The sequence below is a fragment of the Lepidochelys kempii genome, chromosome 5 (genome assembly GCF_965140285.1).
Source record: "Lepidochelys kempii isolate rLepKem1 chromosome 5, rLepKem1.hap1, whole genome shotgun sequence".
Taxonomy (NCBI): domain Eukaryota; kingdom Metazoa; phylum Chordata; order Testudines; family Cheloniidae; genus Lepidochelys; species Lepidochelys kempii.
This window is the reverse complement of record NC_136384.1, coordinates 111851407-111873125: the sequence shown is the minus strand read 5'-3', so window position 1 is coordinate 111873125 and position 21719 is coordinate 111851407. Positions and strand designations below refer to the sequence as shown.

General features: G+C 41.2%; 1 protein-coding gene across 1 annotated transcript in view; it reads right to left on the bottom strand.

The window, feature by feature from the left end:
- ADAMTSL1 (ADAMTS like 1) overlaps nucleotides 1–21719 on the bottom strand; it is a 268482-nt gene that overhangs the window by 223422 nt on the left and 23341 nt on the right. Inside the window, exon 2 of the mRNA XM_073345470.2 lies at nucleotides 19924–20051. Coding sequence (XP_073201571.1) covers nucleotides 19924–20051 — 128 coding nt within the window. The remainder of the gene's footprint in view (nucleotides 1–19923; nucleotides 20052–21719) is intronic.

The following is a 21719-nucleotide window of genomic DNA, read 5'->3' as shown; positions in this document are numbered from 1 at the left end:
ACAGTTCTTCTCTTTCCCCGTTTTGTGTTCATCCCCTATTCTTTGCTGCTTCCTGAGTCTCTGATCCTTTTTCACCTCTCCTGCCACCCAGGACAGCTACCAGAGCATTCTCCCCTGCTATGGATCCCACATGATTGTAGCAGTGAGGCACGTGGCAAGAAGGTAGCAGAAGCCAGTGAGGACTAGAAAAACAGGCAGCTTCTGCAGCCTATAGAACACACTTGAGAGTGGCAGTGGCCCTTGCTGGTGCGAGGCAGGACTGCAAAGGAAACTTCTGTCCTGTTCCAAGTCTTCAGAACAAGGTGGTATCTAACTGGGACCCCAAACCGCAAGATAGTGCTAACAAAAAAGGGTCTATCAGTAAGAATGATACCCCTGGGGAAGAGAACTCAAGTTATAGCCATGTCTTTCCCCTGGGGAAGAGGTATGGAAAGACAGCAGAAGCTCATTTCCTTTGCTGTGTCCCACTTCTCTCAGCAACGAGTAAGGAAACAAAACGAGTGGCTCATTTCTCTTATATTCTTTTTCCTAGCCATGAAACATAGTGAGGGGGCAGGCCCAAGCGCTGAAAATCAAGGCAAAAAATTTGTTTTTTTTAAAATAACCTGGTGAGGTGTGCCTATATTGTGTGTGCAAAACATGCCATTAACATGCTCAAAATGAGAAATTGTCCAAAGAATTTACAATTTCCCATTGTTATGTTGCCACTGAGCTGCCCTGTGGTTTTCACATGCAACTTAGCATTGCAGATTTTAGAAAATTTAGCTCTTTTAAGTTTAGAAGACTAACGCTTCTGCTAGACTCCCACACCTTGTCCCATGAAACATCAGAAATGTAATGGGAATAGGTTTCAGAGTAACAGCCGTGTTAGTCTGTATTCGCAAAAAAGAAAAGGAGTACTTGTGGCACCTTAGAGACTAACCAATTTATTTGAGCATAAGCTTTTGTGAACTACAGCTCACTTTATCGGATGCAACATCCGATGAAGTGAGCTGTAGCTCACGAAAGCTTATGTTCAAATAAATTGGTTAGTCTCTAAGGTGCCACAAGTACTCCTTTTCTTTTTGTAATGGGAATAGTTAATTTTAAGACAAGAAAAGTGGGCAGGGATAGACAAGCCAAAATGCCCTGGCAAATTTAGAAATACATCTTATGAATAACTTTCTGTAACAGTAACAAAATAAACAACCAGAAGGCAAAATGCCAACTTCACTCACTGCAGTCAGCGAACTGGCTAGGAAAATCAAAACACAAGTCATATGTCTCAGGTTGCCAAAGGCCCACATGTGGGACGCGGAGTACGATAATGACCAGAAGTGAGAGCAAGCCTAGAAGTAGTAATGCAGGAGACTTAAAATAATTAGAGATTAATACCTGGGCATAAATAACATTTCCGACAATCTCAATTTTAGGGAATCAGCATTTCTGGTGTAACTAATTAATCATAATTAAAATGAAACAAACACTGGCCCTGTGTGTGAGGGCAATAAATATGGGTTTAAAAGGGTGACTCCATGCCAAATTCTGCTCTGTGTTACACTGATGTAAATCTACTGAAGTTTACTGAATTACTCTGGATTGACCCCAATATCACTGAATGCAAAATAAGACTCTGTACTATAACAAGGGACACATTGTTATACAGAGTAAAAAGAAATAAATTACTTTAACTAAATGGCCTGAACCAAAATGAGGATGCAAACACCTTGAGACCTTGTGAGTGTTTGAAAATCTCAATTGCGCATATAAACAATCTGTTTTTCAGACACTGAGGGTCTTTTTAAAATTTGATATTAATGCAAGGAAAATATCTCTTCCCTGGTGTATGTCCTTTCATAGATAGGAGCTGACTGACTTAGATCAGAGGTTCTCGAAGTTTTTCAGTCGGGCCCACACTTTAGCAATAATCTTGTGGCTTATGTCATGCCCGACCCCTCCCGAACACAGAGCATTCCTACAGCAACTACAGCAATTGTTTCTATGGAAAAGTAATACCGCTAGCTCATTTTTAGTTGTTTTTAAATCCTCCTCAGTGGCACCATGGAGGAGAACCAGCCCCATGTTGACCAACCGTCTCTTCACAGGACCACCAGCCACAGAACCACTGACTTGGATATAACTACTTGCAGAACTGATTGAAAAAGAAAAAAAAATGTTTGCAAAAGTTTTCATCTTTTGAATTCTGAAGGCAACTTTTATCAAAATTTGATTTTTTTTTGACAACTCTGCTCAGTGGAGAGCCTGATCAACAGTCAGGTATAAAAATTAGTGAACTTTAATAGTTTAATATCTTATTGTTACGCAGGGTTTTCAGAACCCACAGCAGGGGCAACTTAACTATTTTACTCCAGGTGGTGTCAGGAATAAATGAATGGGAACACAGCAATTCCATTTGATAAGATTTATGCAGGTAAGCGTGCTTTACTTAAAACTGCAGTTTATTAGATTTAAGTGCACACAGACACAAATCTATAATAATAGATTTAGAGCATCCCAGATATTTACCTATATTCTGAGATGGTACTGAGTAATTAACAACGGGTCAGTGCTGGCCAAACGCCTCCTTGCTGGGGAGTAAAAATGTCAGGAAAAACATCTTTCCCATGATAGCTCCAGAGGACGGTTTCAAAGTATACTTTTTTATTTAATCTTTTTATAACTTTACAAAACACATAGGTTATAATGACCCCCTATAAAATTATCAAGTTTTTTTAACTTAACTTTTAATATCAGACGTTTAAGACGTAAGGCTGTTTATTTACATATTTTTTCATTTTTAGTTATTTACTTTTTCCCCCTTCTCCCATTCTGATTAGCAAAACTGCCAGTAGTTATGGCCTTGCTTCTGAAGGCCTGTTTTAAAATTAACCCTTAACTATGTAGCGTTTTATTTCATTACTTTATAGTGGCTGAGTGCACAAATATGGTTGCAACTAGCTTGATTACATTCTGGGGTATATACACCCCTCAAATTCAAGGCAACATTATAGGCATGATCACTGCATCTTCCCTTAAAAAGCAGACACATTTTAGTCACCAGTGGAACAGCATATGAAAATGGGAGCACATACGCAATGCTGCTGAGCAGAGGAAAGGGAACTAAAATTGCTATTACTTTACTCTGTTCAACCAAAAGAAAGTGATGAAGATAATGCTTAAATAAACTGCATTACCTGAAGATGCTAGACATGTGTTAAAACCCTAATCATTTATCTAACCTCCCTTTGAGCTTTGAGAATTCAGACAAACAAAGATCCTGGTCAATACCAGCCAGAATCACAATTTGGCTAACCAAATTCTTGACCAATGAGGTCTGGCAAAACCCAAATCACACCCTTGGTTTTGAGAAAAATGGGTCTGAGACCCTAATCACATTAGTTTTGGTTTTCTATAATCTTAACATGAGTTACTGGACTTCACAAAACCAAAGCCATGTCTGGGTCTTGCCTGTCTCTACTTTATAACTCAGAGTGGAATTTTCAAAACTGAGAGCATAGGTTTAACTCCACTCCCAATGAACTCAATGGGGGTTTTACTATGGACTGCAACAGGAGCAAAGTTAGACCAACACTGTACATTTGAACATCTCACCCTAAAAATCTAATCATGAGAAGATTTGCACCAGGACTCCCACTGATTTCAGCAACAGTTGCAGAAAGAACCTACTGGAGACAATGAATGACATGGCAGTCAGCACAGTGGATGTTGCTATCTCTTTGAAGTGTCAAAATCAGGGATGGGTTGGGGACACAATTTGGATCCATATTTCAAACACCCTGATATTTGCGGGCAAGGAGGGTTGAGATCCCAGAGTTTCATTTGGCCCATTACTGAAATAAAGGTTAGTTGCAAAATTTGAATCCTAGTTCAAATTCTAATATATACACCACACTCGTGTCCGGATGTGGGGTTTGGTCCCATAATGCTCTAGACCATAGTGTTTTGCTTTTTCCCCCCCATATGTGCCAGTTTCTACTTTCAACAACTCCCTTTGCTGTCTTACTAGCTATCTGAACAGTGAATGTTAGACTATAGTAATTATCTTCAGTAAGACATCTCTAGTCTGCCTAACTAAATTGGCAACAATAAAACTTGGGAGAAAGTTAGAGACTAATACAGATGGCTAAAAAGGAAAAAAAAAGTGTCCACAATTGGCCAGATTGCTTTTAGACTTCTGTTTATTTTCATATATTTAGTCTCTCTCTGGTTCGTTCGTCACTACAGTATCTTTGCTTTCCCTGAGAATAGTTTAAAACAATGCCTTTGGCTTTAGACTTATCAGTAAAATACACATACAGTGCATAGTGTATATACACACAAAGCTCATTACATTTGCAAATATTTTTGCAGTTGCTCACTAGCCAAGAGAGGCAGAGAATGAAAGGGTTAGAACTAAAATAAATGTTTTTCAGTAAAAAAACAATCACAGCTTTCTCCATCACTCCAGTGGAAAGCAAGTACAGTACTAGAGGTTACTCTTGGAAACCTAAATGAATATAACCTGGCCTACTGTAGCACAGAGATGGGTCTGAGCCAAAAGCATCTAGAACATCTTTGGGACTCAGAATAATAAAATCCCAGATCTGACCATATGCCTGACCTCAGTAAAATCTCCGATCTAGATCCAAATTTTGTGGCTGGTCCCAATGGACCAAACTAAATCCTAGACTCTAAAACACAGGGGCCGCTAACAGGGAGTTTCGAGAGGGAGTTCTCCAGGTGAAGGAGGAGCAGGACCCTTGGGGTAAGTGGCTGTCTGTAGTGTGTGTTTGTGTTTGGGGGTTACGTGCTGTGTGCTGAGCTTGTGTTTGGCTGTCTGTCTGTGTTTGTTTGTTTGAAGGATCGTGTGCTGTGGCCGGCAGTTGGAAGCTTTGAGCTTCTAAACAAGGTTTGAAATCTAGACGCCTTTGTTCATTGGCTGGGCCTTAGTCAGGGGGTGGGGCTATCAAGGAGGCCAGGGCTTTATAAAGCAGTGAGCAAGTGACCAGGGGCCGCTAACAGGGAGTTTCGAGAGGGAGTCTGGAAGGGGAGTGGGAAGGGGTGAGGTACACTTCTTTCAAACCTTTACACTAAACTATAATCAAAATTTCTTGATTTAAACAAAAACCCTATCATTAACCTAGGTAACTGTAGGAGAAAATGCAGGCAGAAGCCCAGCAGCAGAGTGGGAGCTATCCTGTTTATTGCACTTAGTGAAGCATGTATGATTACCTGCCCTGTGGGCGGGTGGCGTATGTGTGCATTTGGTACAAGGAGCTCCTGGCCCTCAGAGACCACTGTGTACGGGCTTTGGAGGCCAGGGTGGCGGAACTGGAGGAGCTAAGGGAGGCAGAAGGGTATGTTGAGGAGGTTTTCCAGGACACTGTAGATTTGTCCCACCTCTGGTCAGACAGCCCCTGAGCTGTTGAGGAGGATGAAAGGCCCAGAGAAGGAGAGCAGTCAACAGGAACAGAGGGAAACCTTCCTATAGTTGGGATCCTCCTTCCAGATGATGTTGGGGTATCCTCTCTCACTGAGGTTACCTCTCTGGGGGAGGGAACTCCAGCCATTAGGAAAATGCAGGTGTTAGTAATGGGAGATTTAATCATTAGAAACATAGATAGCTGGATTTGTGATGACCAGGAGAACCGTATGGTGACTTGCCTGCCTGGTGTGAAGGTTGCAGATCTCTCAAGGCATCTAGATAGACTTATTTGTAGCACTGGGGAGGAACCGGTGGTCGTGGTACATGTAGGTACCAATGACATAGGGAAGGGTAGGAGAGACGTCCTGGAGACCAAATTTAGGCTGCCAGGAAAGAGACTGAAATCCAGGACCTCTATGGTGGCATTCTCAGAAATGCTTCCAGTTCCATGCGCAGGGCCAGGGAGGCAGGCAGAGCTTCAGAGTCTCAATGTGTAGATGAGACAATGGTGTAGAGAGGAGGGGTTTAGATTTATTAGGAACTGGGGAAACTTTTGGGATGGGGGAGCCTATACAGGAAGGATGGGCTCCACCTAAACCAGAGGGGATCCAGGCTGCTGGCACTTCACATTAAAAAGGTTGCAGAGCAGTTTTTAAACTAAGAGATGGGGAAAGCCGATTGCTGCAGAGGCACACGTGGATCGGACAGAGACTTCTCTTAGAGGAGAGTCTATTGATAGAGATTCTCTAGGTTTTAGTCAGGAGGAGGGGATGGAAGAGAATACAGTATGGGCCAAATCAGATGAGAAACATTCACATAAAGAATCTGACACATCAGAAAAGGGCAGACAAATAAACAGTGACAAGTTTTTAAAGTGCTTGTACACAAATGCTAGAAGTCTAAATAATAAGATGGGTGAACTAGAGTGCCTTGTGTTAAAGGAGGATATTGATATAATAGGCATCACAGAAACCTGGTGGAGTGATGACAATCAATCGGACACAATCATTCCAGGGTACAAAATATATGAGAAGGACAGAACAGGTCGTGCGGGGGGATATGGGGAGTGGCACTCTATGTGAAAGAAAATGTAGAATCAAATGAAATAAAAATCTCAAATGAATCCACACATTCCATAGACTCTCTATGGATAGTAATTCCATGCTCTAATAAGAATATAACAGTAGTCATCTATTATCAACCACCAGACCAGGACAGTGATAGTGACGACGAAATGCTAAGGGAGATTAGAGAGGCTATCAAAATAAAAAACCTCAATAATATTGGGGGATTTCAAATATCCCCATACTGACTGGGTACATGTCACCTCAGGACGAAATGCAGACAAATTTCTTGGTATTTTAAATGACTGCTTCTTGGAGCAGCTGGTACAGGAACCCACCAGGGGAGAGGCAACCCTTGATCTAGTCCTGAGTGGAGCGCAGGATCTGGTCCAAGAAGTAACTATGACAGGACCGTTTGGAAATACTGACCATAAGATAACAACATTTAACATTCCTGTGGTGGGAAGAACACCTCAACAGCCCAACACTGTGGCATTTAACTTCAGAAAGGGAAACTATGCAAAAATGAGGAGGTTAGTTAAACAGCAATTAACAGGTACAGTGACTAGAGTGAAATCCCTGCAAGCTGCATGGACACTTTTCAAAGACACCATAATAGAGGTTCAACTTAAATGTATACCCCAAATTAAAAAAAACACAGTAAGAGAACTAAAAAAGAGCCACCGTGGCTTAACAACCATGTAAAAGAAGCAGTGAGAGATAAAAAGGCATCTTTTAAAAAGTGGAAGTCAAATCCTAGTGAGGTAAATAAAAAGGAGCATAAACACTGGCAAATTAAATGCAAAAATGTAATAAGAAAAGCAAAAAATGAGTTTGAAAAACAGCTAGCCAAAAACTCAAAAGGTAATAACAAAATGTTTTTTAAGTACATCAGAAGCAGGAAGCCTGCTAAACAACCAGTGGGGCCCCTGGACGATCGAGATACAAAAGGAGCACTTAAAGATGATAAAACCATCGTGGAGAAACTAAGTGAATTCTTTGCTTCAGTTTTCACGGCTGAGGATGTTAGGGAGACTCCCAAACCTGAGCCGTCTTTTGTAGGTGACAAATCTGAGGAATTGTCACAGATTGAAGTGTCACTAGAGGAGGTTTTGGAATTAATTGAGAAACTTAACAGTAACAAGCCACCAGGACCAGATGGCATTCACCCAAGAGTTGTGAAGGAACTTAAATGTGAAAGTGCAGAACTATTAACTATAGTTTGTAACCTGTCCTTTAAATCAGCTACTGTACCCAATGACTGGAAGATAGCTAATGTAACGCCAATATTTAAAAAGGGTTCTAGAGGTGATCCTGGCAATTACAGACTGGTAAGTCTAAGTCAGTAAGGGGCAAATTAGTTGAAACAACAGTAAAGAATAAAATTGTCAGACACATAAAAGAACAAATTGTTGCACAAAAGTCAACATGGTTTCTGTAAAGGGATACCATGTCTTACTACTCTATTAGAGTTCTTTGAGGGGTTCAACAAACATGTGGACAAGGGGGATCCAGTGGACATAGTGTACTTAGATTTCCAGAAAGCCTTTGACAAGGTCCCTCACCAAAGGCTCTTACGTAAATTAAGTTATCACGGGATTAGAGGGAAGATCCTTTCATGGATTGAGAACTGGTTAAAAGACAGGGAACAAAGGGTAGGAATAAACGGTAAATTTTCAGAATGGAGAGGGGTAACTGGTGGTGTTCCCCCAAGGGTCAGTCCTAGGACCAAACCTATTCAACCTATTCATAAATGATCTGGAGAAAGGGGTAAACAGCGAGGTGGCTAAGTTTGCAGATGATACTAAACTGCTCAAGATAGTTAAGACCAAAGCAGACTGTGAAGAACTTCAAAAAGATCTCACAAAACTAAGTGATTGGGCAACAAAATGGCAAATGAAATTTAATGTGGATAAATGTAAAGTAATGCACATTGGAAAAAAATAACCCCACCTATACATACAATATGATGGGGGTTAATTTAGCTACAACTAATCAGGAGAAAGATCTTGGAGTCATCGTGGACAGTTCTCTAAAGACATCCATGCAGTGTGCAGCGGCAGTCAGAAAAGCAAACGGGATGTTAGGAATCATTAAAAAAGGGATAGAGAATAAGACGGAGAATATCTTATTGCCCTTATATAAATCCATGGTACGCCCACATCTTGAATACTGCGTACAGATGTGGTCCCCTCATCTCAAAAAAGATACACTGGCATTAGAAAAGATTCAGGAAAGGACAACTAAAATGATTAGTGGTTTGGAACAGGTCCCATATGAGTAGAGATGAAAGAGGCTAGGACTTTTCAGCTTGGAAAAGAGGAAATTAAGGGGGGATATGATAGAGGTATATAAAATCATGAGTGGTGTCGAGAAAGTGAATAAAGAAAAGTTATTTACTTGTTCCCATAATATAAGAAATAAGGGCCACCAAATGAAATTAACGGGTAGCAGGTTTAAAACAAACAAAAGGAAGTTGTTCTTCACTCAGCACACAGTCAAACTGTGGAACTCCTTGCCTGAGGAGGTTGTGAAGGCTAGGACTATAAAAGGGTTTAAAAGAGAACTGGATAAATTCATGGAGGTTAAGTCCATTAATGGCTATTAGCCAGGATGGGTAAGGAATGGTGTCCCTAGCCTTTGTTTGTCAGAGGATGGAGATGGATCGCAGGAGAGAGATCACTAGATCGTTACCTGTTAGGTTCACTCCCTGTGGGGCACCTAGCATTGGCCACTGTCGGCTGACAGGATACTGGGCTGGATGGACCTTTGGTCTGACCCATTATGGCCATTCTTATGTTCTTAATTTTGAATCTGGATCTGAACTACATGACTGTACTATAATGCTTGCTTTCTTTAAAGCTCCTACAGAGACAAACAGATTAGATGTGTAAGAATGACAGTATAACTTCTTGCCTGTAGATAAAACAGTTGTGCAAAATATCTACAATGAAACTCTAAACCACACAAAAAATTTGGCTGGTTTCACACTTTTTTGTTCAAAACTCAGAACAGGTTTGTTGAAAGGATTATGAACATGCAGAAACTCTTCAGGTGAACCCAGGCATATTTACGATCTAAATGAGGGATTCCCAAGCATTTTCATAGTGTGGGCTACATCTCAGTAGACAGATTGTTTTATGGACACCACTCCTATCATTCGCAGTTGCAGGAGCATCTTCTATTCCCATCCACAATCACATGGACCTCCTCTCCTCTCATTCACAATCATGTAACATCTCTGTGGCAACTACACCAACTGCTTACATGGAAAAGTAACACTAGAAAAGTATTTCATGTACTATTACATACTTTTTATGTGGTACAGCAGCTGAAAATTAGGAGAGCCAACACCCTTTGACCAGCCAGCTCCCCAACGACTATTAGCAAGTATGCCACAGATCATAATTTGGGAACTGATCACGTAAATTATGAGAAATGTACAGGGGTTTGCAGACTTTTGACTCAAAACTATGATTTAAAAATGGGGTTTTTGACATTATCTTAGTTGGAACCTGTAACATCTATGGAAAAATGGGGATGTTTCCCCATCAAATTAAAACAACGTAAGTTCTCCCAATCACTATGAAACCTTGTTTAGCCCACAGCGATTAAAACAAACAAAACAAAAATGATGCTAGGATGTTCAAATTAACCAAGTGAATTCTACCAAATAATGATATCAGAGTTTCTTGCAGATTTTAGATCTGTAACCACAGGACAATATTATGTGTACATACACACACACACTCTCAGTTTCTATTCTAGGATGATGGTGTCAGTGAGAATCATTCTCCCAAATCAAATAACTTTGCCTGTACAAGCTGCTTAGTGATTCCACAAGTGTTATGATGACCCTATTTAATGATCATATGCGTTTTATTAGAACACTGTATCTAAACTTTTGGATACATATGTTATTAATAACAATGCCACTTTTACCCCATAAACATTTCTGCTATGTACTGTATGGAATTTGTAATCCAGTGATAACAGAGGGAACATTTAAAAAGTTATTTTAAAAAAATCATTCCTACTCTGCTCTGAACATTTAAAAAGTGACTTTATGTAACAAAGGAAGCAGAGGGAATAATAACTAGAAGAATTATTTATTTTAATTAGGGTGTGCACGTGTTACTTTCGAAAAGGACCCACCTCTAAATACAGTAACTGGGATGCCGTGAAATATGACTTAGAACAAAACTGGGACCAGTCCAGATGTAACCAGCCAACATAAATGTAGAAAAGAAAAGAAAATTCAAAGGCAGAGATGATGACATAAGTGATTAAGAAGAGTCTCAGAGGGTGCCAACTAACATAGAAAAGCCAGCCACAAAGCCCTGGAGACAACCACTGATGACTACATTGCAATTAAACATCCACGGCTGGCCCTTGTCAGCTGACTTGGGGTTGTGGGGCTTGGGCTGTGGGGCTGTAAAACTGTGGTGTAGACTCCCCTCTCATGGGGCCCCAGAGCTCAGGCTCCAGCCCGAGCCCAAACAACGACACTGCAATTTTACAGCCCAACAGCCCTACGAGCCCAAGTCAGTTGATTTGAGCCAGTCACTGTTTAACTGCAGTGTAGACGTACCTTCAGGGACTCCAGATGTCATCCTCAGGGTAGGAGCTCCATTAAGAAGGTCCCTGATCAAAGAAGGCCCTACCATCCAGCGTACCCTCTTGGAAAAGTCCCATACTGGGTTTTTGGAAACTACACAAAGGAAAAATAAAGCAGAGCTTAACAGAGAATGACAGCCATGTTAAAGAAGGTGTCACGTTCAAAACTGAGACCAGGAAATCTTTTTCCATGCAAAGCATAATTCGGCCTATGGAATTCACTGCCACAAGGTATGATTCACACCAGGAGCTTACCAGAAGTCAAAACAAAATTAAACATTTCTAATGAATAATAGAAATATCCAGAGTTAGAACAGTAAATATTAAAACGATAAGGAGTCATGGAAGGGCTATAAATCCTCATGCTTCAGGGAATAAGCCACCCCTCTAACTAGATAGGGGAGGAAGAAGGAGACTTTCCTGACGGCAGTTCAGCAAGTGTGCACCCTCCTTTGAAGCATGTTACTAGCCTCTGTCAGCAAGAGGGTACTGGACCACATGGGCCACTCTCTGATCGAATATGGAACTTCTTATGTTCTTAGAATTCTAAAGGTCACTTTAAAAAAAAAACTATAGAAATTTTATTTCTAAAGAAATTTTTTCATTCTGTACTAAATAAGTTCTGTAGATAGTCTCTTGGGACAGAGAGAAAAAACCCTACCCATCTCCATTGTACTGGAAGGACACATGCTTTATATCTTCCTAAACATAAGGTTTCCTTTACACTACAACAAAAGAATTCTTACAATTTGTGGTGATCTGTGTTAAGATATTACAGATAAACCTGTCTATCTTCAGTTTGTCATTTGGTTTTTATGCTATTTGTTTCATGCGGCAAATATGCAAATACACTCATTGTATATGATCCAAGGTATAGTCTCATATTGTAAAGGTATACAAGGGCACCTCAGAGATCAGCATCATCATCACCCTCCCACCTTGTGATTATTATTCTTTACATCAATAATATACACCAGCTTTATGTGGCTGCATTTCTAGCCCAGTATTAGTTCGGCCTACATTTTTGCAGGTGCTCTGGCAATTGACGTTACTGAGACAGCTAAGTCCATGATTGCATCCACAAATCAGGAGTATAGACCTCAGCAGTTATTCCAAACTGAGGCTTGGAAAAAGTGCTGGAGCACCAAGGTTAGTAATGTGATAGTAGACTATGCTATGGACCTTAGAACCAAGGATATATTGCAGCAGTTCTTAAACACGATGTAGCATAACATATCTCAAACTCACAAGTACTTGGTGTACCATCTTCATAATGTTAATCAGTGTTGTTATAATGGGTTTTTGTTCTGATACTGCCTTTTAAAGCAGCCAGCGCACCACGTGAGTTCACCATACACACAGCAGTTTCAGGATCACAGGTCTATACGAGGTTGGGTTATTTTAATTCCTTAATTGATAATCTGCACGATCAAGAAGAGATGGCATCTGGTGGAACAAATCCACACCTAGACACTGTCCTGGAAAAATGTTACACAGGATACAGGCATCATAAAAGTATGCCACTTATCCTCTCTCATGCCACAAAGAAAAGGTGTCTGTCAATAGTTACTGTACTGAGTGACTGAATCAAGCTAGAGTAGAACCAAGGATCTTTCCAATTTAGCAGAGCCACTGGATCCACTTCCCTAAAAATCCAACCCACTACGTCACTAGCTTCAAGCCCTCTGAGTGATGTGCATCTGCCAATCTGGCTCGATGGATAGCTTGCACCACTTGTAACAGCTAGTGAAAAAAAGAGTGGGACTGCTCCCCAGTGACAGCTGAATTCAGAGGCCCATTTTAGTCAGCAAAACAAGTGGGGCTGCTGCAGCTGGATTTGTGGTTTGGACAGATTATGAAGGAGAAGTCACCCTCAGGAAGGAAGGGAAGGATTTAAATAAGGGAAAAAATGAATTCAAACAAGTGACTGGACCAGCATGAAGCTGCTAAACAATGCTAGGATTGTGACTCACTCGTGTGGATTCCCTCCCTTTCTCACCCCCATTACTTTTATTGCTGAGTAGAGCTTGGCAGGAAGATGTTAATGTTTACTTTCTTTCCCTACCACACATATATCACCCATCTAATGTCAAGAAAACCTCCATCCTGTTAAGCAGTTAATACAGGATTTCCTAGAAGAAAGAATGATGATAATGGATTTTGACCCTTAAACTCAGATTCAGCAGGTCAGTATCCATGGGATTTCACATTCCACTAAGCATTCTGCTTTACATTCACACAGCCTAGCCCATGTTCCATCCTTCTGCCGGAAACAGCAGCAACAATAATGGCTCGGCATTCTAAGTAAATACTCTGGATTTTCAATTAACCTATTATCTCCTAAAATCATTCCTACAGCCCCATGAGTTTCAGCTTTCATGCTGTCTCCTCCTTCCTTCCTTATTATAAATTCATGAAGAATCTGGAAGATTGCGGGGGGGGGGGTGTGAGAGGAGATCACATTTACCTTCCAGCCAAAACCAGAAGCAGCAGAATAATTTTAATATTATGGCAACACTTGCTAACATGTGAAGTACAATTCCAGAGCTCCCTGTGTATTTATAGGATTAGGGTGGGGTGAATTTAGATTAACAGAATTGATGTGACAGCTCTTTGCAATTGTAAGATATTTCCAATGAAAGTTGGACTCAAAACAGATTTGATATATACAAAGAGTTCCCAGCTAATTATTTTTCTGTGTAAATCCACTTGCATCAACACATGCGCTGGGAATATTCTCTACCTTGATTGCAACGTACACTTATTCTGTCGGTTACAAAGTTGAAGGACATAATGTTATTTTTACTCCAGCTAGGTGCTGAAAAAGCTTCAGTTTCTATAGTAGGCAATAAATAAGGGCTAGATCCTGGGGAATGGAGCCAAGCCAGTGTATAAGGGCTTTTCTATCTGGTCTATCTATGTCTTTCTAGGGCTCCCATAAGCATGGTATTTAGTAGCTAATACAAATTTGGTCTGTGTGAAAGCAGTGCCAGGGCTGCTACAACAAGGCATAGGAAGGAGCAGCAGATGTGACCTGCTGCTCTCCCATACCTGTGAATGTTGGATCAGTGGATGCATGTAATGTGGGGACCCACTGGACGTTCCCCGGGCTGCCATGTGTCAGCGTAATCTTCCTCTCCCTCTCAAGAAAACCTATAGAGATACTGCACGAAGATCATCCCCACAGTGCCAGGGGGTGTGGAATCTCCCTTCATCAGGTCTCCATTGCTGATGCTGCCTTGTGCCACCATACTCCAATTTAAGTACTTCGTGGCATTTTGTTGGCATACAGTGTGCCTTACCTACCCTCTTTACCTTAAGTCTCAAGAATGAGATCCAGAGACTGTGTCATCCCTTCTCCATAGCTCATGGATTTTAATATTGTGATGTCTTATTTTTTGGTGATAAAACTACTAATCAAATGGCAAGTCGCAGTACAGACAAGGCAGGTTGGAAGCTTCTGTTCTCCCTGTTTCCCAACACAAGAATAAGGGGACATTCAATGAAACTGAAAAGGTAGCCAATTTAAAATTGAAAAAAAAAAAGAACTACTTTTTCACTTCATATAAAATTAGACTGTGGAACTCGCTGCTGCAGGGCATCGTTGAGGCAAATAACTTTGAATCTTACTAAGAGGTATTAGACATTTATACAGAGAACATGAATATCCAAAGTTATAAAAATTTTTAATACTAACAAAGAATATTTGAAGGGATTAAAAGCCTCATGCTTCAGGATTTAAATCCATCTAACTACTATGGATTAGGACAATGTCTTCATGGAGCAGATTAAATCACATGTGGGAGTACCTACACCTTCATCTGAAGCATCTGGCACTGGCCACTGTCAAAGACAGTATATTGGACTGGAGGGACTTTGGGTCTGTACCAGTCTGGCAATGCCTGTGTTCCTAATTTAGTTGTATTATTATTGGTATTACAATAGTTCCTGTAGTCCCCAGATGAGATCAGGACCCCTTGTGCTATGCACTGTCCACACATGCACTGTATGACAGTTCCTGCCCTGAAGAGTTTATAGTCTAAAAGACAAGCCTGAACATGTGGGAGAGGAAACAGAGACACAGAGAGGCAAAGCGACTTGCCCAAAAGTCGCAGAGCCAAGATTAGAACGCAGCTCCCCTGACTGGCAGCCCAATGGGTTGTCCACTGCAACACACACAAATAAGGATCACACAACTAGGTCCCACCTCTTAAATGTACTGTACATGCAAAATACAATTGTGTGTGGGGGGGGTGAAGGGGTGACAGAGAGCTCAAAATCCACATCTTCTCATGATTTCTCCTTTGCATTTTGTAAGAAGTGTTAGAAGCAATACAGCATAGCCCTTTTGTTTTTGAGGATATTATTTTCCCTCTCTTTTCTGCTCATGCAATATAATAATATACATTTGGCCAAATTCTTCTCTCATTTACACATGTGCAAGCCCCACTGACTTTACTAAGGGTTGTAACCATATAACTGAGACCAGAATTTAGCCATTATATTTAAAACCATATTTTCAAAAGGAAGTGGCTGCATTACTAATTAATTATATCTTACTTAACCACCAAAAACCTTACACCAGAACTCAACTCCAATATTCTGCTCCTCCTATAATACGTGTATTTATATCCCACTGGTATCAAAAGTAGCTCTGCACATGCAGAATATTAGTTTGGAGATAAACCAGGCAGCTCAGAGAGGAGAATTATGTCCTACGTACCCATTATGTTATTTTATTGACTTAGGCAAACATTGACTTTAATTGGAGTTTGCTGAATGTAAGAGCATCAGAATGTCAGAGTTAGGGTCTTCCACAGGGATCTGAAAACAGAATTTCAAGCTAACACTTCGTTCTTGCACAATTGCCACAAAGGCTTAACAGCAAAACAGTACTGGACCTAACAAATAGCAGGAGCACTGTGATACTAATCAGAACATTGGCAACTGCAGGTTGGAAAGAAATTGATTTCAGTTAGTCAGCTGCATTTCGTTTAAAAATGGAGCAAATATTTTTTGCATAGCTTCAAAGCTGACAAGATGGGCTCCCTCTCTGTTTTCCCTTGCTGTTCTGGGAGCCATCACATACCATGAACGTTCCTCACAGAAGAAGAAATCTTTAGGTTTGCTTTGTTCCACAATACTGAGCTAACCTGCCAATTTTTAATTTGTTAAAAAATTTCTAGCTTCCTCCTTTTAATTTGATTTGTTGTACAGTTCTCTGTAGCATGTACATTTCTGAAATGTGATCAAATGTATTAAGCAATGTTCCACACATATTCAGTCAGGTATTTCTTCATATAGTCTTGCCAGGTTGTCAACTGTCATATATTTAGGTTTATTTCAAAATCCCCAATGTTTGGGTGTATTTCTTTCCTCCCTCCCTTATGCCCCACCTGCCTTTTTTTTTTTAAATTGTAAAATGCTTGCCCAGCACAAAAATTAATCATTTAACACTTTTTAAATTTGGAACTGCATACAAACCAGAAAAAAAGGAAAAACAGTTCTGCATTTATGACGGTGCTAGTTCAGGGTCAAATTTTACTGTTTACAATTTATTGTTACCGGCTAGCAGAAGTTGGTCACATAATAACCCCCTGCATTCCACATTAAAAATATAGATATCAGTCTCTGATTGGACATAAGCTCTCATCCGGTTTCATAAGGCAGAAAGAATAGATTCTGTATGAACGGGGCAGTGAAAACCTACTGTATTAAAGACAAACGGAACTGATTTATGAGTTTATTCCATAGACACTCTCTGACTCTGCCTTCTTCCTTCTCCCTTCTCCTTATGTAGACACAAGGACCTGAAGAGCAGCAGACCCACTGGGACAGGAGGCTGCATAGGTGGATTCCACACACCCTTGTGCACTATGGAACATTGATCACTGCTCCTCCCTCTATCACAACACTGAAGGTAGCTGGGTGGGGCGGGGGACACAGATGTGGCCAGGAGGCCAGACATTACAAAGATCCTCTTGCCAGACATCAATCCCCACATAAGGGACGTGTGGCATGTAACAGATGCTACCTTAAGCTGGACTCAGTAGCATTCTTGATGTCCTGCATGCTTGAGAGTCACTGTGACTCCGAAGTATGGTTGGGTAGAGAAGGTTCCCATCCGGACATCTCCTGAGTGGATCTCCTGAGGAAAGCCTATGAGCTGTGGCTTTGCACAGGGACAAGAATTTGGCTCCCAGTATAGAAGCAGAACAATCCATTGGCACTTTTACCCAGGGAGGGAATGGAAATGTACAGTTTTCTCTTTGACTTCATGGGACACTCCCTTATCAAACAGAGCACTCTATGCATCAACCTAGTAATCAACAGTCAAGATCGTTGGGGTCAACGAGTAGCGATCAATGGCCCCATGTCTAGTTGGCAGCTGGTATAAAGCGGAGTGCCCCAAGGGTCGGTCCTGGGGCCGGTTTTGTTCAATATCTTCATTAATGATCTGGAGCAGTGTTTCCCAAACTTGGGATGCAGCTTGTGCAGGGAAAGCCCCTGGCGGGCCAGGCCAGTTTGTTCAGCCGATCGTGGCTCCCACTGGCCGCGGTTCGCTGTGCCTCGCCAATGGGGGCTACGGGAAGCGGTGGCCGGTACGTCCCTTGAACCCCTCCACTTCCTGCAGCCCCCATTAGCCGGGCACACTGAACCGTGGCCACTGGGAGCCGCAATTGGCCAAACCTGCAGATGTGGCAGGTAAACAAACCGGTCTGGCCTGCCAGGGGCTTTCCCTGAACAAGCAGTGTGCCAAGTTTGGGAAACACTGATCTGGAGGGTGGCATGGATTGCACCCTCAGCAAATTTGCAGATGACAATAAACAGGGAGGAGTGGTAGATACACTTGAGGGTAGGGATAGGATACAGAGGGACCTAGACAAATTAGAGGATTGGGCCAAAAGAAATCTGATGAGGTTCAACAAGGACAAATGCAGAGTCCTGCACTTAGGATGGAAGAATCCCATGCACCGCTACAGACTAGGAACCGAATGGCTCGGCAGCAGTTCTGCAGAAAAGGACCTAGGGGTTACAGTGGATGAGAAGCTGGATGTGAGTCAACAGTGTGCCCTTGTTGCCAAGAAGGCCAATGGCATTTTGGGATGTATAAGTAGGGGCATTGCCAGCAGATCGAGGGACGTGATTGTCCCCCTCTATTTGACATTGGTGAGGACTCATCTGGAGTACTGTGTCCAGTTTTGGGCCCCACATTATAAGAAGGATGTGAAAAAATTGGAAAGAGTCCAGCAGAGGGGAACAAAATGATTAGGGGACTGGAACACATGACTTATGAGGAGAGGCTGAGGGAACTGGGATTGTTTAGTCTGCAGAAGAGAAGAATGAGGGGGGATTTGATAGCTGCTTTCAACTACCTGAAAGGGGGTTCCAAAGAGGATGGATCTAGACAGTTCTCAGTGGTAGCTGATGACAGAACAAGGAGTAATGGTCTCAAGTTGCAGTGGGGAAGGTTTAGGTTGGATATTAGGAAAAACTTTTTCACTAGGAGGGTGGTGAAACACTGGAATGCGTTACCTAGGGAGGTGGTGGAATCTCCTTCCTTAGAAGTTTTTAAGGTCAGGCTTGACAAAGCCCTGGCTGGGATGATTTAGTTGGGGATTGGTCCTGCTTTGAGCAGGGGGTTGGACTAGATGACCTCCTGAGGTCCCTTCCAACCCTGATATTCTGTGATTCTATAATTACAGGTACCAGGAGAGTCAGCTCTAGTCTCTGTGCTGTCTAGTTCTGATGCTAAAACACACAATGTTTTATTTTTGTCTTGTGATGTAATGTCTTATGCCACCTCATGTCTTTGCTAAGCAGTGTTATGTGTTGTAATATCAGACCTATGCAACATGTTCAGAGAATGCTTTTCTTGATTTGTTTTATTACGTTTTAATTTCATTGGTATGTGAAAGTAAACATATGCAGGATGGAAAATTATATTATATTCATATGCTACAATATAAAAGGTGTCAGAGAGAAGTTTTAAGCCACAAAAGTTACAGCTGGAGTTTTTCTTCATATACTTCTCTAGCAGATGTCTATTTATACCTATCACATAGGCTTGGCTTATGAGGGTTATATTGACTTGATTAGATGTAAATAATACTTACTGGAAATATTTCAGAAATAATGCTTATCAATAGTACAAAGTGCTTTCATCTACACTTTACAGAATGGGAAACTGAGATACAGATAGGTTAAGTGATTTCCCCAAAGTCCCACAGCATATCAATAGCAGGAATAGAACCTAGGTCTTCCATCTCTCAGCCAGGTGTCCTGACTACTGGTGCATGCTGCCTCTCAGAACTATTTGGTAATTTTATCATATCCTGTGATGGAAGGAGACTTTCTTGCATGAACTGTCTTTAGGGAACTCTGGTAAATTTGAAGAATACCATCTGTAGTGCTGTTATCATTCTCACTTATACAGCCCAATATATTATTTTGTGTCTATGTGATGCATTTACAATCTCTATGCAGTGAAAGGTTTCAGGGTGCTAAACCTGAAGAATTAGCTCCAGTCCAGGATGTGGGTGTGAAAAGGATTACCACTCAAACACAGATGGTGCATGGGAGTTTCACTTCTCAGTAGCTGGCAGGGTACAGTACTGTGCAGAAAAGTTTGGTTCCTCTATGGGTTTCATATTTTAAATGGTTTAGTGGACTATCAAACCTGCTGGCTGGTCGCCCGAGTTAAAAAACAAATATGCAACCTTCTTCCACTGATGCTGAACTTTCAGCACCATCTAGCACATCCACTGCTCTTTATGCTGTGACATGTCAGCATGTTGTGTTCTCCCACTGCTAAGATAAAAGCATTTATCAACTTACTTGCTGCTCAGGCAGCGTCTGAGTGAATAGGAAGCCCCTCCTCCACAAGTGCGTGAACATTCGCTCCATGAACCCCAGGCATCCCACAGTGTATCTCGGTCTTCTTCAGATCGAGCTGTTCTGGAACTCTAGAAGAGAAAAAACAACACCACATAATCTAGGAGATTAGTGAAGAAAAAATTGTTTTAAATAAATCTTACTGTAATTCACTTAGCCTTTCTGCATATCAGATCTGCTGCAGGCTTTAGCAGACCCTGCAAAAAGCTGTTTTGCTGAAATTCCTAACTGCTTGGGATTAATGTGGTGTTCACAGTAGATGGTGTTTAAGGTACCTAATTTCATCGTTTTAGTGTTCACATTCCATCCCAGCCTCAAGACAGAGGAGGATTAATATGAAAGAGCATTTTATACAGCAGTGAGATCGGGCATTTTCTGTGCTTGTGGGGAAGGGGACTGTCAGTAGGGCAGAAGAAAAAAATTCGGGGTTATTCATATGAATATTTTTGCTGCACTAGAAAAGAAGAAAACAAAGCTCATTTGGACAATTGGTTTTTCGAGGAGAAATTCCATAATCTGAGCAGGTGATTGGGCTTGTAAAGTATATGTGTACAAATGTAGGACAACTAAAGTATGCATTGAAAAACTAGCTCATTGCACTTTGGGCCGTCCCTAAAGAATGCTGCATTTTTATTTTATTTAGAACAGACTAGAGGAATGAACAAAAATAGGGGGAAAGCTTTTGTGGAGGACGATTTTAAGCATCATTACTAACCACTGGTATAGCGGTCTGGGAACCTGTGTTAGCTGTAAATCTGCAGGGATTCTTCTCAGAAGCAGAGACAGATCAACATAGAAATCAATCAATCACCATAAACAGAGATATGTACAACTTTTGTAATGAAATCTGAAACCTGGCAAAGACTCCAGTGTTATTCACAGGCAGAAGAGAAAGTACGGACTGATCTGGGGCAGTGAACAGTTACATATATGTCTCTTCAGAACAGACTTAGAACATATCACAGCCCTAGACCTAGATCCAAATTCAAACCCTCAATATCCACTGAGTTGGGCATTATGCCTGCTGCCCTCAGTCTTTAAAACTGTTAACCACCTGGGTCTTACATTGTGAGAAATGTGTTATTCAGTGTAAAGGTACCATTGTTTGTATTTGTAATGCAGGAACCAAGAGTTTATTATTTATCCTAACTTTTAATACTGAGGGAATGTTCTGAAATGGGAATTTTCTAATCCTATCAGAGATGGCAGGGTGTGCTGTAGCATACGTTCTCACAGTCACATATTATACAGGGTAAGCACCCAGCAACAAGGCTGGCTGAAGAGAAGACAACACTTTTACACAATGCCCCAACACTGAGCTCAGCTGGCTCTGCTCAAGCATCTGGACACATCTAGATTACATGGGCATGCTCAGAGGCTTAACTTTGGTGTTAGTGTAACCCCTCTCATATTAGTTACTTGATTACAAACAATTTGCCATGACTTAGTGGTACATTGTATGTACTTAACAAAATGTGGGGGAAATGAAAACTGAAAAGCAAACTGCCTTCAATGGAGTTGCACCCATTTACACGAAGATGAATTTGGTACTCTGTTCGTGCGTGTGAGAGTGTGTGTTCCTACGTCTGTGTTAATTCACGATATTAAATAGATGAACATTACAGAAATGTCTCTTTTTCACAATGATCAGTACACTATTAAACTCCCCACTATATTACAGTATGAGTTCACATTAATTGATGGGTCTCTATTCTTCCTACTTTATTCTGTTGGTTACA